This window comes from Aricia agestis, chromosome 15 (genome assembly GCF_905147365.1).
Source record: "Aricia agestis chromosome 15, ilAriAges1.1, whole genome shotgun sequence".
In the NCBI taxonomy this organism is placed as follows: Eukaryota; Metazoa; Arthropoda; class Insecta; order Lepidoptera; family Lycaenidae; genus Aricia; species Aricia agestis.
Window position 1 is genome coordinate 594,910 of NC_056420.1, and position 17,513 is coordinate 612,422.

General features: G+C 35.2%; 1 protein-coding gene across 2 annotated transcripts in view; it reads left to right on the top strand.

Annotated features, from left to right (window-relative positions):
• Positions 1–17,513, top strand: part of LOC121734247 (zwei Ig domain protein zig-8-like) — a 235,949-nt gene that overhangs the window by 205,170 nt on the left and 13,266 nt on the right. For both annotated transcript variants that reach the window (XM_042124727.1, XM_042124728.1), the window contains exon 5: positions 11,795–12,005. In XM_042124727.1, the coding sequence (XP_041980661.1) occupies positions 11,795–12,005 (211 nt within the window). The remainder of the gene's footprint in view (positions 1–11,794; positions 12,006–17,513) is intronic.

Consider the following 17,513-nt stretch of genomic DNA (forward strand, 5'->3'; position numbering starts at 1 on the left):
ATAAAATACAAATTTTTATAACTTTACAATATCTAATTCATTTCTTTGTCATTCATGTAATTATTCCACTACAATTGCATTATCAGCTAAAAAATCTCTGACATCGTAATAAGCTTTTTCTAACAAAACTGCCTTGACTTTGTTTTTAAATTTTTGTATATTATTTATCTTTAAAACATCTTTTGGTAGCTTATTATACATACGAATCGCCATACTTAGGTAGCTCTTGTTTAGTAACGCAGTTTTGCTACTAGGGTGACATATCTTGTGGCAATTCCGGTGACTTTTAAAAAACTCAAATTCATGTATATTACATTTTATGAATGTTATACTTTCTAAAATATATAGGCAAGGGAATGTTAATAATTTAAGATTTATAAAGTGTGTCTTACAGCTGTCGGTCATTCTTATTTTACATATTGCTCTTATGCACTTCTTTTGAGCTTTAAATATTTGGTCTTTTTCCGTAGAATTGCCCCAAAATATTACTCCGTATCGTAATAATGATTCGACTTGCGCTCGATATGCTGTTCTAAGTGTTGTGAGGCCAACAATATTTTGTAACATGTATAAGGCATAAGATAATTTATTAATTTTTCCTCGAACATAGTTACAATGCTCTTTCCAATTTAGTTGGCTGTCTACGTAAATCCCTAGAAATTTAGAAACAGACACTTGTTTAATGGTAGAGTTCATATAATTTATATCTGCCCTTATACAATCTTCTTTACTATTATTCTTAAAATACATTAAATGCGTTTTGTCTAAGTTAATTTTTAGGTGGTTCCTTTTAAGCCAATTAATAATTTTGTCAAGGGAAATATGTATATCGCATTCTAGACTGCTTTTATTTTTCCCTGCAAAGATTACTGTGCTATCGTCAGCAAAAAGTACCATTTTTTTGTCAGTTGATCTGGGTAAGTCATTAATATAGATTAAAAACAAGACTGGGGCTAGAACACCACCCTGGGGAACACCAATTTCTACTTCTATAATTGGTGACATAAAGTCAGTCTCCGTGAGGTTATGATCACATACTGTTTTTATCTGAGTACACTGTCTTCTGTTACTAAGATAAGATTTTATTAAGTTGTATACATTTCCTCTAATACCGTATGAAACTATTTTTTCTAATAATATTTTATGGTCGACAAAATCAAAGGCTTTTGAGAGGTCCATATACAAAGCGCATATGGTATTTTTATCGTTTAGATTCATTAGAATAGTTTTTATGAAATCATGTATAGCATAATTTATCGACTTATTTTTTCTGAAGCCTGTTTGTTCTTTACATATTACAAAATATTTTTCTAAATAATTATATAAATTTTCGTTAATTAGCTTTTCGAAAATTTTGGAAAAAACCGGTATGAGCGCAATCGGCCTGTAATTGTTTGGGTTTTCAGGGTCTCCTTTCTTTAGGAGTGGTTTTATTATCGTTAATTTTAACCTATCTGGATACTCACCACATTCGATGCACATATTATAGATATGACAAAGCACTGGTGATATAACATTCGCAACTTTTTTGACAATCTTTGTAGTGATACCGTCGTGGCCGACACTATTTGTGTTTTTTAGAGAAAGTATAGTTCGTTTTATATCAGTTTCAGTTGCAGGGGGCATAAATATAGAATTTGGGTGACTTGTTTCAGGTACCAGTTTATAGCTTTTATTTTTGTTTGGAGCACTAGAGTCAGTATCTTTATTACAAGTTGCGAAAAAGTTGTTTAGTGTTGAGGCTATATTTAGGGGATTCGTTATAAGTTTGCCATTCAAATTTAATTTGTGTATTTCGTTTTTACATACTTTCTTTCTGTACTTGCTAATGACGGCCCACATTGCTTTTGATTTATTTCGAGACGTTTGGATAAAGTAATTATTTTGAGCTTTTTGTGTTTGTTTTATTATTTGTTTAAGCCTAAATGTGTAAGTTTTAAGATATTCTTTTGTGATCCCATTATTTTTTCGAAATTGCCATAATAGGTATCGCTTGCGCTTTGAACATTTTCGAATACCTTTTGTTATCCATTTATTTCTTTTGTTAGAGTTTATTTTGATTTTTACAATAGGAAAACAAAGTGAGTAAAAGAGTGTAAATAAGTCATGGAATTGGTTGAATGCAGTATTTACGTCTCTGCAATTGTAGACATCACCAAACTTTAGCGCTTTTAAGCACTCAATGAATTTATCTATATTATCTTTACAGTAGTCTCGTCTTAAAACGTACCAATATTTGTGTCGAAACTGTCTTTCTATCGAGCAGGTAAGTATTTGTGCCGTATGATCGGAGAGCGCTAGATCAACAATGTTACATTTAAATTCATTGAAGTTGCACATAAAATGATCTATGCAAGTATTGCTAGATAGACGAGTCGCTTCGTTTAGAGCTAATTTAAGATTAAACGATTCAAGTATGCTTCTAAAATCACAAGACTGCTTAGTTTGTTTTAGAGTATTGATATTAAGATCACCGCATATTATAATTTTATTCCGTGTGTAGCAGATTTTTTTTAATAGGTTATTAAGAGTTGCCATTGAGTTTTGGAAGCTTGTCTCATTTGCACAGGGCGATCTATAGATGCATATTATTATCATGTTTAGTATTGTAATTTGTACACCACAGCATTCTAGTATTTTTTCTACACTTTTCGTTTTTAAATAATCGAGTTCTTTAACTTCGCATTCATTTTTCACTAATATGCATGAGCCACCACGACGTTTGCCTCGAGTATAGCATGCTCCTAATTTATAGTTGGGCAGATTCAATATTTCTAAGTCTTCGTGGGTCATATTGTGTTCTGTGATACACAGTACGTCAATGTCTTGGTTTATAGAATCTAAAGCTACAGTCAAAGAATCTGTTTTACTGATGAGACCGTTAATATTTTGATGAAGTATAATAATTTCATTATGGTTATTTTGTTTATTAGTTACGAAAAGTATGATTTTTAGGTGATAAATGTGACTCCTCTATATCGATTATACGACTGTTATTTACATGTTCTGTTTGTGTACCTTTATTGTGCATAGCAGAGTTATATTTTGGAGCAACCTTTACATCTTTGATAAATTCAATAGACTTGTTTTTGTATTTTATGTGGAGAATTTCTCGTAGTATGTAGCGACATATATTAAGGCGAAAATGTTCAAATCGTGGTATGTATGTTTCATAATTCATAGGTACATATTTAGCATTATTATAGGTATAAGAAGCATATCTGATTTCGTAATTTAATTTAGATTCATGTAAACTTTTACAATACGGAATTTGCGATATTAATATATTTGTATTTTTTGTGTCAGACAACCATTTATGAAGAGATATTTTAAATTGGAACGGGTTTTTATCATTAGTACCTCCTAACAGAATAACAAAATCATTCATATTTAGGTTCTTAAGATTAATAGAGTTCAGGATTTCATTTAGATTTGCACCAGGTTTCCAGAAACTAAGCACATTATAACTATCCCCTACTAAATTTTGAAGTAATTTCCGTAGTCCTCGTCCCTGTTGGTCGGCTAGTATAATTATTTTATTTTTCTTCTCCTCTTTCATACTTGCTTTAATTTCTCTATTTTCAGTGCGATAGTAAATACTGTTGTCTTGTGTTGTATTCTGTGCATTCTTCAATGGTCTTTTTATGTATGTTTTCCTAGAGTCTTGTTCTGGTAAGTCGTGTTCTTGTAAGGGATCAGTATCACTTTTTTCAAGTTGTTCTGTCCTGTTAGATTTGTCATCCTTAACTATTTGAATTGATTTGTTATTAGAATTTTTTTTTAGAGGCGTAGTGTCTAAGCTGCAACATCTGTTTTGGTCATAGATCTTATTTCTATTTTTCTTTCGTGCATTTGGTGTGATACAATCTTTAGACTCGATTTTTTTGTACATATCGATTATTCTATTTTTATTCTCAACTTCATTTTTTAAGAATATAATCTGTAATGTTAAATCTTCTATCTCGTTGTTGGCTGCTAACAGTTCATTTGTCAGTTTTTCGATTCGCTCACTATGTTCCAGACAGTCATTGACTGAGGTGTTTGGCAAGCTGTTCATTGAAGCATCTAGTATAAATGAGTGGTTTAATATATTTGTTAGTGAAGACGATCTTTTTTTTCGGATAGTTATATGCTCACTATCTGAGGTGTTCATTTTGTTTATCGATTTGTATTATTTCTTATTGTATTAGCTGATCTAATTTTTATGAAGGTTTCGTCCTCTCGCGCTTTTTGTTATTTGTAGCCAAAGGTGTTTTATTTATAATAATTTATATATTTATAATAATTTATATTTATATATTTAAATAAATATTCTTCGACATCGACCTTTTTTGACAAAAGTTTTTTTAGACTGCGCAGGGTTTGAACCGTCTCCTCTTGATCTGTTATTCCAGGCTGTGTACCACTAAGCCAGTAGTCGGTATGACACGTTGTGCGAAGTTTCCGTACTAGAGTGTTTGATCGGTTGCCGGTTTTATTTTGTTAGTATGTTTGAGGTAATTTTAAAACTTTTGTCACAGTTCTTTGTTCTTATTAATTTTGTACCACTGATGTATTATTTTCAATTTCTTTTATTAGTATTTAAAACTGTACTGTTTTTTTTTATATTTTGTTAGTTATTTTATAATGATATTGTTTATACTTCCTGTACTTGATTTTTGTGTTTGTTTACTTTAGTTATAGAGTTCAGGACACAGGTAATGATTTTCACTGAATGTATTAAGAAATAATTGTTCACTTTAGTAAATAACACTGTCCAGGGTTCACTTTAATCAAAAGTCACATGATTTACTGCACATAATTAGTATACGTCAATATTAACCAATTTATTTTCTATTTTCTACTCAGAGCTAGTGTTACTTGGACGAATGTCATCGATTCAAATTCAAAAACGTAATAGCCTGTCCACCTATCCACGTCACGACGTCGTTAACATGTAACTGTGCGGTAACGTGGCACGGTACGTCAACGTAACGTAAAAATGCACGTCTTTTTTCTTCCCTTTCTCCGTTTTTAACTATAGGAAAGACAGAATACGTATTGTGCGGTGCACATCTAGATCAGTAGTGAATAATGTAGCAGTTTCACAAGGCATAGAGACGTAAAATGTTGCTATATCGTGATGTGCATTTTACGTAACGTTAACGTAAATTTTCACGTCACGTCAACGTACCGTGCCTCATTACCGCACCATTCCATGTTGACGACGTCGTGACGTGGAGATGTGGACCCATAATGAAATAAGGAGGCAAACGAGAATACTGGTCACCTGATAGAAAGCAACTACCGCCGCCCATGGACACCCGCAACATCAGAAGAGCCGCAGGTGCGTTGCCTGCCTTTTAATATAAATGGAGCCTGAGAGTATGCTAGTATATAAATTAGCTGCCTATTATCTTTGGCTTGCTCATGGCCGAAGCATAATTATAATGAAAAGTAAACTAATGTTCACAATAATGTTTGACGACCTTTGTGGCTCAAGTGTTGAGCGCGTTGGTAGCTCAAGCCGGGGGTCGCGGGTCGCGGTGGGACATGGATGTGTATTAAATATGTGTATCCTACTAATATTATAAAGGCGAAAGTTTGTTTGGATGTATGGATGTATGGATGTGTGGATGTATGGATGTTTGTTACTCTTTCACGCAAAAACTACTGAACGGATTTCAATAAAACTTTACAATGACAAAGCTAATACATCAGAATAACACATAGGATACATTTTTAACCGACTTTCAAAATGGGGGAGGTGTTATGTTCGTTTTCTTATGTTCAACGATTACTCCGCCGTTTGTAAACCGATTTTCAAATTTTTTCTTTTGGTATATAGAGTATCATCCCAATTTGGTATTGTATTTACAAAAGTGGTGATCTGATGATGGATCCATAAGTAATCGAGGGAACTCCTCACAAATTATAGGGAAACATGTGGTGACTTCGGTTTCGTGAGAAGTATTCTAAGCATATGCTACGAACAAGTAAGATTTTGCACCGAGGTATACCTGGTATACCGTGGTTCGGAAGGTGCTGAGGGAACTCCTGATTCTTTATAGATACAAGTTTGGGAATTTTGGCGTTGTTTTAAGAACGAAAAGCATATGCTAACTATGCAAATTACATTCATCGTCATCATCACTACCATATTATACCATGCATCGTCCCATGGTTATGACTTATGAGCTTATAAAGACCCTGTTATAGGTACTTTTCATAGACTTTTAGATCGAGTCTCGAATTTGTAAAGCGATAATTAAAAAAAGTCTATACCTACCTAATATTATAAACCTGAAGAGTATGTTTGCTTCAACGCGTTAATCTCAGGAACTACAGGTCCGATGTAAAAACTTATTTCAGTGTTAGATAGCTCATTTATCGAGTAAGAGTTAAGACTATAGGCTATATATCATCACGCTAAGACTAATACGACCGAAGAAACTCAGGAAAATGTGGGAAAAACGGGGGAAATATTAGAAATTACGAACTACTGGAGCAATTTTTATGGCAATATTTGGCACAGATATAGAGTAGACCAAGTGAAGGGAGTAGGGGCATAAGCTATTTTTTATGGGAAAATGTACGCTTTCCGTAAAATTCGTAATTTACGCGGGCGAAGCCGCGCGGGACATCTAGTCATATAATAAAAATCTTAAATACATGTATAGTATAAAAGTATTAAATATATTTCCGTTGTCTGGTACCTGTAACACAAGTCCTTCAGGTACTTACCACAGGCCGGCCAGACTGACGTGGTGTGAAGCGTCCATAGATATTATTATTATTATTATTATTATTATTATAATTATGATTCAAATTAAAGTTAAAAAGACAACTCTCACTTCTTTATAATTTCTAACCAGATGTCAACTTCCAACAGGTTGACACCTGTAATGTCTTAGTGGTAATGAGTGTCACTGGAAGGTCTCAGGTTTTAATTAATTTCTAATTCCAATCTCTTAATTAAAGGGTCTCTGACGTCACCATTTGGATTATTAAAATTTCGCCCCAATTAATATCGTACTGCTTTAATCATAATTATATTGGACGCGGCGTTGGAAATATATTGCTTTTATTCTTATTTAAATATGCCTCATAATATATTTTTAAATATTTCTGTCTGTATGCGTGTCTGTTAAATATGTTCGCTTAAACCGCTGAAATAATTTTGATGAAATTTGTTATTAACAAACTAATAATAATTAAACTACTATAAACGGTCTTAGAGAAAGTTAGAATGGTTCTAATTATGATTAACTAGAAGTTCCGCGCGGTTTCGCTCGCGTAATTTAGGAATTTCGGGGAAACCGTAAATTTTTCCGCAAAAATAGCCTATGTACCTTCACGTGTGCCACCTATTCTTCATGTGTGCCAAAAAAACATAAAAATAAGTATGGATGTTTGTTACTCTTTCACGCAAAAACTTCTGAACGGATTTTAATAAAACTTTACAATAATATAGCCTATACATCAGAGTAACACATAGGCTATAATTTTAACCGACTTTCAAAATGGGGGAGGTGTTATGTTCGTTTTTTATGTTCAACGATTACTCCACTGTTTGTAAACCGATTTTCAAAAATTTTCTTTTGGTATATAGGGTATCATCCCAATTTGGTATTATATTCACAAAAGTGGTGATCTGATAAAGGATCCATAAGTAATCGAGGAAACTCCTCAGAAATTATAGGGAAACATGTGGTGACTTCGGTTTCGTGAGATGTATTCTAAGCCTACCTACCAACAAATAACATTTTGCACCGAGGTGTAACTGGTATACCGTGGTTCGGAAGGTGCTGAGAGAACTCTTGATTCTTTATAGATACGTCAAGTTTGGGAGTTTTGGCATTGTTTTAAGAACGGAAAGCATAAGCTACTATGCAAACTACATTAATCATTATCATCATCATCATCACTACCATATTATACCATGCATCGTCCCATGGTTATGACTTATGAGCCCATAATGACCCTGTTATTGGTACTTTCATAGTCTTTTAGATCGAGACTCAAGTTTGTCAAGCGATAAAAAAAAATATATACCTGCCTAATATTATAAACCCGAAGAGTATGTTTGCTTGAACGCGTTGATCTCAGGAACTACAGGTCCAATTTAAAAACTTATTTCAATGTTAGATAGCTCATTTCTCGAGTAAGACTATAGGCTATAATATATTATCATGCTAAGACTATTTCCCTTCCCATCCCTACCCTGTCCTATTACCCTATTCCCTCTTAAAAGGCTGGCAAAGCACCTGCAGCTCCTCTGATGCTGCGAGTGTCAATGGGCGACGGAAGTTGCTTTCCATCAGGTGAATAATTTGCTCGTTTGCCCCCTTATTTCATAAAAAAAGACTAATACGACCGAAGAAACTCAGGAAAATGTGGAAAAAACGGGGGAAATATTAGAAATTACGAACCACTGGAGTAATTTTATGGCAATATTTGGCACAGATATAGAGTAAACCAAGTGAAGGGAGTATGGACATAAGCTATTTTTTCTGGGAAAATTTACTGTTTTCGTAAAATTCCTAATTTACGCGGGCGAAGCCGCGCGGGACATCTAGTTTCATATAATTTTTCCCGTTTTTTCTACATTTTCCTGAGTTCTTGTTTGTTCCCTCCAATTTATCTTAGCTTAATAATATAATAGCCTTCCTCGATAAATGGGCTATATACGAATAACGACTAAAATTTTTTTTTAATCGGGCCAGTAGTTCCTGAGATTAGCGCGTTCAAACAAACAAACTCTTCAGCTTTATTATATTAAACTCCAATTTCACCAACGTCTGTTAGTGTTACCAGCTTGTTAAAATGTCATGTCTTCTCTTTCATTCATAAGAAAAACGAAAGAGGTAACGTGATACTAATTCGAGCGTTAACTTTAACGGTCGTTGGTGAAATTGGGGCTAAGTATAGATTAGTAAAGTTAAAATACAAAATATTGCCCGCTACAAAAATCTTGTATCGCACAAAAACTGTAACTTTTTCAGGTCAAAATCTATCCTTTGTCCTTTGCCTATACTCTTAGTACCATCCCACACGATGCGGTGCGGCGGCGGTGCGGCGCCTGAGCGGTGCCGCTCCGGTTTCCTACATATAAAAATGAATGGTATGGCACACGGCGCCGTCCGGTGCGCTCCGGCGCTGCACCGCATGCGCACCGGAATCGATACGAGGCGGGGAGGGCTGTATGTATTGGTGGCGCTCGAGTCTGTCGCTGCTACAGTACTTCAAAACGTTGCGGCGTCGCACCGTGCCGTGTGCATGCCACACGACACGGTGCTGTTATAGTATATCCACACCAAGACATAACAACATAAATTTCGTTAAAATCGCTTCAGAGTTCAGACGCTTAAGCTCAAAGATGTATCTAAAACATAATTCCGTTATTTTATAATAATTAGTATAGAATATAGATCTTAAACAAACTATTGAAATAATTTGTCCGTATAACCCAAATTCTTCAAACTCTTTGCCCATACGCCCATATACCATGTAACATAATATTATACATTACTTTTTGCCTATATACCGGAAATATTATCACTAAGACGCAGCCCAAATGTTGTGCCCCTAATATCGGTACACCCAATTTTGAGCGGCCCGCGGTCCACTGGCCGCCATATTAATGGCGATCCCTCAAATAGCCGTGACGTCCCGCAGTGCATAATGTATTGCCTGTTATTATCTAATATTTTTTCGGGGATTTCCCGTCGCTATTAGTGATAGCTTTTCGGCTATTTTGAAATATTTGCCAATAAGTGTTAATATTGCTATTCTTTTTGGCTATTATATGACAGATTATTTACAATGTAATAGTCTTGTATAAAATAAATAAGCGAAAGGTAGCGAAAATCGCCTACAATAATATTATGTACTCGCATAGTAGCTTTGAGCTAAGGTTATGAACTTGTATTATTGATAAATTAAATAATTAATTAAATAACCTGTGATGACAGCGATTCACAGTTTTTCCAGTTAAAAAAACCTTACCTTACACTAAAAAAAAACACTTTCGGGCCAGGCGTCACTTATTATGTATAAACTTACATAATATAACATATTTTTGGTTGTAGATGTGTGGAGAAACTAGAGAACCTTGATGTAACAATTTGCCATTTTCTCTAAGAAATATAAAAAACTAGGCCTTTGCATTCGTTGTGGATGACAGTGTTTTCAGAGCAAAGTAACCACTCCTTAAATATTGTAGTGCCTGAGGCAACATTTAAATGTCTGTACGGTTGCCCAAGCACATATACGGCATTCTCGCAACATAGTCGGCCTAGTCCAGAGGAAAGAAACAGTCAATACGTCTGGGACCAACTATGTGCGGGTTTCCTCACGATGTTTTTTTCTTCACCGTACTAGCGTCCGTATTATGTGCTTGAGATCAGAAAATGTCTCATTGGCACACGCCTCCACCCGGGATTGAACCCGCACCCTCTACGAGTGCCAACCAAAGGTCTACCCTTTAGGCCACGGACGCTCTAAGAAAAATACGTATAATATAATCAGATGGAAGTGCAAGTTTCTTACGTTGGTTCTGTTATAGGTACTGGATAGTTTCAGACCGAAGTAGTGGTTGCCACTAAATGGGACGATTCTAAATGTATATTTATAAACTGTTCAGAAAAAAATATAAAATTATCCTGAATTTTTATTATATCCAAATATCCTGACGCATTTTTGGTCGTTAAATATATAAAATGTACAATTTATTTCCGTCATAACATAATGTTATTATTTAAGGCTGATCGCTTCATCTTCGCTAATTACGACGCTCAGAGGCTTTCCCTAATTACAACAAAAAAATTACCAGAACAGGAAAATAATTTAAGCAATTACTCTTTAAAAACATTTTATTTTAAATTTAAAATAATTCTTGAATTATCCATAAACTTTGAGACCGTCCAATTACTGCTTTTCAAATTTTATTCGTAAATAAAATATCCTTATTATGCGCAATATTTACATAAAGTTTCCACTAATTGGTTTATTATTTTATACATTTCAATATCGATAAGCCCAAGATAATAATATGGTAAATTCAGATACGAAAAGGAAATAATTAATAACTGCTTTTGTAAAGATTCAGGCTGAAAATAATAGTCGAACTCTAAAAAAACTCTATTTTATAAGGTTGAGTTTGCATCAATCCTTCGGCCTTTGCTCAATTGAAGTGAATGATAAACATTGAAACGTACGCATATTACAACTCAACAAAAAGAGATTTTTATGTTTTCAACTCAAATTTTTACTCAATTTTTCTTTTTTTTTCAAATCGTTCAAGCGTGATTTTATTACAAACATAGGCCGGCAACCGCGTACCTGCAGCTTTTCTAATGTTGCGAGTGTCCATGGGCGACGATAGTTGCTTTCCATCTGGTGACCCGTTTGCTCATTTGCCTCCTAAAAAAAATATGTGAGTCTTAATTTATTTACGTGGGAGAGCCATGCTTCGGCATGAATGGGCCGGCTCGACCGGAGAAATACCACGTTCTCACAGAAAACCGGCGTGAAACAGCGCTTGCGCTGTGTTTCGCTGAGTGAGTGAGTTTACCGGAGGCCCAATTCCCTTTCCTATCCTCCCCTATTCCTTTCCCTTCCCATCCCTACCCTCCCCTATTACCCTATTCCCTCTTAAAAGGCCGGCAACGCACCTGCAGCTCTTCTGATGCTGCGAGTGTCCATGGGCGATGGAAGTTGCTTTCCATCAGGTGACCCGTTAGCTCGCTTGCCCCCTTCTTTCATAAAAAAAAATTCACTATCAAAGAATTTAACATGTATTCTATTCCTTCAGGTATCATGGATGAGGAAGCGGGACCTCCATATACTGACGTCTCACATCTTCACGTACACGGGCGACGCGCGGTTCAGCGTACTGCATCCGGAACCCTCGGACGACTGGGACCTGAAGGTGGACTACGTGCAGCCGCGCGACGCCGGCGTCTACGAGTGCCAGATCAACACGGAACCCAAAATCAACATGGCCGTGTATCTGAGCGTTGAAGGTAACTGCCATTTATGTACCATCGACGATTCATAGGCTGACGGACCTTATTTGGTCTAGTTATCTCAGTTACTTTTCCTGTTAGTTTTTAGCACAAACTAAATTTCTTAGGTCCGCCATCTGATTATAAAATAAATAAATAAAACTTTATTTCAGACTAATTTTGTCCATATATTTGTTAGTGACAATGTTATAAATCAACTTCTCTGATACTACAATGTAAAAAACTATAAGGATGTTTTGGCCCGAAATCAAAACCATCTTGAACAAGCAAGCTCTTGTGCTAATCTAGTTTGCTTCTGCAAATGCTAGAGTTAAAACTAACTCCGGTGTCTGACTTAGTTTTGAGTGGTCCTTATAGTCCTCAATAATAATTCTTCTAAGGGCGACAGATAAACTTTGTTTTGTACCGACATTGATCGCACCGATAGCAAAACTATCTTGCTGCACTATCTTATAATATTATCTATCTTTCGATAATGCACATAGCTTCAGCAACAAACTTTGTCTAGCAGAAAATAAAACAACTTGCGCATATTACGTCATTAACCTAAATCAGTGATACTATATTTAGGACACCATATTCATCACCAACGCCGCAATCGTCTCATCAGGTTTCTGGTAACGCGCGGGACATTAATATCCCGCTTTTGACCAAAAATCCCGCAAAACAAATAACCCTTGACGGGCACGCGGTGCGATTTATCCCGAGTCATATTAAGATTGCTTCCCCTTGAACGGGGTTCCCCCCTGGTCCTCCCCCTCTCCCCCTGTCCCCCTTGGATCTGGTCCACGGCCAACGCACGTATCTCATTCCCTCGGATATATTGTGCGGTATTAATGTAAGGAATTAGGCGGACCGCCGCTATTCTTCGTTTGGCATCTCTGTTGCGCCCTTAAATATGACTCACCTACACAAGAATATCGTTGAAAAACCCATAGATAATATTCATATTACTTTAATAAAAAAATTGTGTCTACGAATTTCTACGATTTTCCTTCTGCTTTTAGAGACATGGAGTTAGCGAGCTAATTTTATAGGAATTCCCAGAAACCCGCTATTAACTAATACCTTAACACCATAGACCGAAATAGAACTAGCGTATCTGATTATTATTGTATCTAAAGGTCAATTATCTACATTCTAGGATACGTAAACAAGATACTAATGTTAAATCTTCAACAATAACACAAATCCTCTAGTCAACCTTTAATTTCGTGTAAACAAGGACGGCGTTGTTTACGGCGATGCGATAGTTGTTATGATAAAGTCACAACACAGCGTCAAATTGTCGTCAAAATAGACGCGGCATAATTAAAACACTTCCCATATAAACATGCTTTACGATATACACTGTATAAATATGGAAAATTGTCAGGGCTTATTTATGAATGGATAAAATATCAATTATTGTGTCACTTTCACGCAAGAATCAAAAAACTTTCATAAAATTAAATACGGCAGTAGTTTAGGACTTGGATACATACGCACTACATTTTATCCAAAAAATCCACTGTTTTCTTAGTAAGTATTCGTAAGGCGGAGTCGCGGGCAAAATCTACCCACTGAATATCGAAACAAAAGAAACTTAATATTTCATCCATCTCCAAGTTTTGGAAACTCAATTATCACGTTATAATTTATCAAAGTCTAAGTCTAAGTTTTAATTCGCGGCGAAACAGTCGCGTAACATTTCACTTCAATTGCTTGTTTCGAGTCTAGACGCCTAGACTTGAGACTTAGATAGTAAGTACTTAATGTAGAGAATGTGGTCTCTTTAGATAATTTTATAAATAGTATATATTCTAATTTGTTAGTTACAAATAGGGTAGATAGATAAATACATAACCTTATCTTATATATTTAAACGAGCAATTCTTGTATATAGGTTTATAATTGGAATCTCGGAATCGGCTCCAACAATTTTCATGAAATTTAGTATATAGGGGGTTTCGGGGGCGATAAATCGATCTAGATAAAAATCATTTTTATAAAATGTCATTTTATTCGTGTTTCATTGAATACCGAGCAAAGCTCGGTCAAATAGCTAGTATTATATTATCATAATAAAAATGTTTGTGATCCACAGCTATCCTTACTAACATTATTAATTCAAAAGACGTGTCTCTAAGTACCAAATTTCATCGACTGGTCTGGTCCGTTCAAGAGTACAGAGATTATTAATACAAAAGAGTGTCTTTCATTTTTAACAAATTTCATCTGCTTAGGTGCAGCCGTTCCAGCTTGAGGAGGTAACATACGGAAAGACAGATACAATTTATATGACTTGTGAGACATGATCGATACTTAAGGAGAGTACTCGGTACTCGATTCTCATTATAATTATGTAATAAAATTAGGTACTTAATTTTTTATCAAATTCCCCTTTACATAAATGAATCATGGACACTAGTAAATTACTATGCGGCCGGCGCGGCGCGCGCTAACCCTCCCGCGCGCGGTGTCCATGCGTTGGTTAAATAATTATTTAACTTTAAGCTACATTTACTCAGTGATCAATTGATTTAATTTTTTATATTTTTCTTTTCAACTAATATACTAACCAAATATCACGTCCTCGAGTATTGAACATGTCTCACTAGTCATGCTGTATAATATAATATTAGTATGGACTTGTTAGTAAGAGTTACTACGCTGTTCACATACCTGTTAATTACACACGAATTCCGTATTTCCACTGACACGAACTGCAATATTTACACAACAAACAGTGCAGTTAAAAAAATATAAAACACACTGTAAAGATGAAAATAAACGCGCACTCCGGCGACAGTTAATTAACAAAAAAATATGAATAAAAAGTGTTTCCGCTTGTTTGCAACGGGACCGTCATTTATCAGCCACTACAGCACCCCCCGGGACTCCCCGGGACCCCAGGGGGTGCAGGGGGGTGATACATCAAGCGCCTCTCAAATTCTGCTTCAGCCAATTACAGTGAAAAACGCGATCGCTGCAGTATCGAGTGACGTTTATCCGTGACGTCACTATGTCATGACGTCATATCGTACTATTTACAGCATTAAAGAATGATGCTTTTAAGCACGACATATCAACACAATTAGGGTAATTTTGTATGGATTCGACAGACTTTAATTTCGTGAGACGTCATGCAAACCTGTCAAATCTATACAAAATTAGATATGCATCTACACGTCGCGTTGTGGTCTGAATTGACCCTAAGGGCGGACAATCTATATATTTATATGGATTATATGGATTATATGGATAAGCCATTTAGCGAACGGTGCGTAGCGTTTGCCGCTCCCGCCCCGCTGCCCGCCCCGCTGCCTGCTTATTTCGAGAGCGAAGCCTTAGTTCGCATGAAAGTTGCCCGCATCCTATAATAAATGTTTTTAAGTCATGCGGACAATACGCACGACCAGAAGCATGTTGTCACCCGCATGAGGACCAGATCCGCGCTTAAGTTACAACAGAAAACCGCCCTAATGTCACATATTTTTGGACCAAATTTCATCACATCAGTGTAGCCTGTCAGTGTCAGGTGGTTTCGTGGTAGTTCTAGAAGAACTTGTAGTTGTAGTACGTGTGCAAAACGAAATGACGGAGCAATGAAAACTTTTGTCCCTTCGGCGAGACTCGAACCCTGAATAAAATCCTGAGTAAAGAGATCTTTACCACGACCCATTAGTTGACGCGCTAACCAACTGAGCCATAGAAGTAATCAAATATAAGGGAGGACACTAGAGAATTTCTTTATATTATATTTTCACATAATAATAAATCAAGATAAAACAATTTATTAAACTTTACTATGACATGAAAATATATTTAATATCTTCGCCGCCTGCGATGTCTACCTTTCACTTTTCAGAAAACTTTGTTGAAATATTAATAATTTATTTTAACAACATTATGGTAATACTTGAGAAATATAAATTTTCTTAGATCTAAAGTGTTTTCAAATAGCAACTTTGACTGTATAAAAATAAAATATAAAAAACGAAGGAAAAGTAAAAACTGTATGAATCTGCAAATCAAAGTCTTGATTAGTAAAAAGTAAAAAAACCTAGAAAATTGTAATATATAGTTTGGAATACCTTTTTTATTTCACTTACCAATAAAAATATTTAAACAGCGATTTCAACGCACATCACAAACAAAATTAATACAGCATACATTGAAAACGCTGCGTAAATATGACATTTTATTAGTACGTCCAGATGCGGCGTAGGCTACGTGGACGACCGCCCTCACGGTATAAGGGGCCTCGCGCCCCTTGTTTATTTAATTTTAAAAATTGAAAAAATTATTATAATTTTAATTTATTAAAAAGTTTTATAAATAACAGTTTGAATATTATCAAACATTCTTTCTCTCAACAAATCCGTCCTCTTGCGTCATCCACCAGGGGGCCTCGCAAAATATATTTTAGGAGGCCTCGCAATTTATATCTTGCCCTCATCAAATTTAGGTCTTGCCCCGCCACTGAGTACGTCAAAATCTCTCGATACTTCAAGCTACTACCATAGAGCTATTTTTAAAGTAGTTTGCCAGTAATGAGCATTTCGCTCATTTCCCTCCTGTCACGTTGTCACATCGTCACGTCGTGTCACGTGGCCTCGATATGCAGCCAGTTTCACGGCCCAAGATTGTTCCAGCGGGAATGTATGCTGCACCTATGATTTCAAGCTGGAATTCTGATGTATAACTTTGTAGGGATAGTTTTGATCTTGTACAGCACATTTTTGTAAACTAATTTCAACACGCTTTTATAAGTTAAGTAAGATGTTGTATTTTGTAATACTATAATCACGAAGTGTCTTATGCTATTTCTGGTTAGATATTTATAAGTAGGTACCATGCAATGCCTTATGCCACGTATTAGGCCATATTCTTATAACCTCTCTAAACAACCATTGACATTGGAATTTTTTCTTTCTTCTTCTTCGTCTTATTATTTTGTTTTTTATCTAGTATGAATAATAGTCCTTTGACATACTATATTTCAATTATTATTGTAAATGAATCACGATGAATTTAATTTCGACATAATATAAGGGGGAAATTATTGTAATAAGTATACTTCCATTAGGTCTGAATGGTTATTATGATACTAACTAAAACTTTGACAAATAATGATGTAAACTTAAATTAGTTAATATGAATATTTTGATATATAGGTAGATAATTATGTAAAAACTAACGAACTAACTGTAAGTAAATTCTAATTACTTGACTAACATTTATTTAACATTTTGCACGTCAAAAAATCGACAAAATATGTGAAACACTGCTTGAATTGTATCACCCTCTGTACGATATTTTTGCAAATAAAAATTATTATTATTATTATTATAAGCTTGGGCTGTATGTATGTCACAGAATTTTTGAGCACGATTTTTACCTATCTCCTAATATAGTAGTCCTAGTATTATAGTAGTCTAATTAATTCGAAACTTTGCATACGTATTAAGTGCCAATGACAATGCATTAATTTGTTAAAATTAAAAAAAAAAAGTTTTTTTT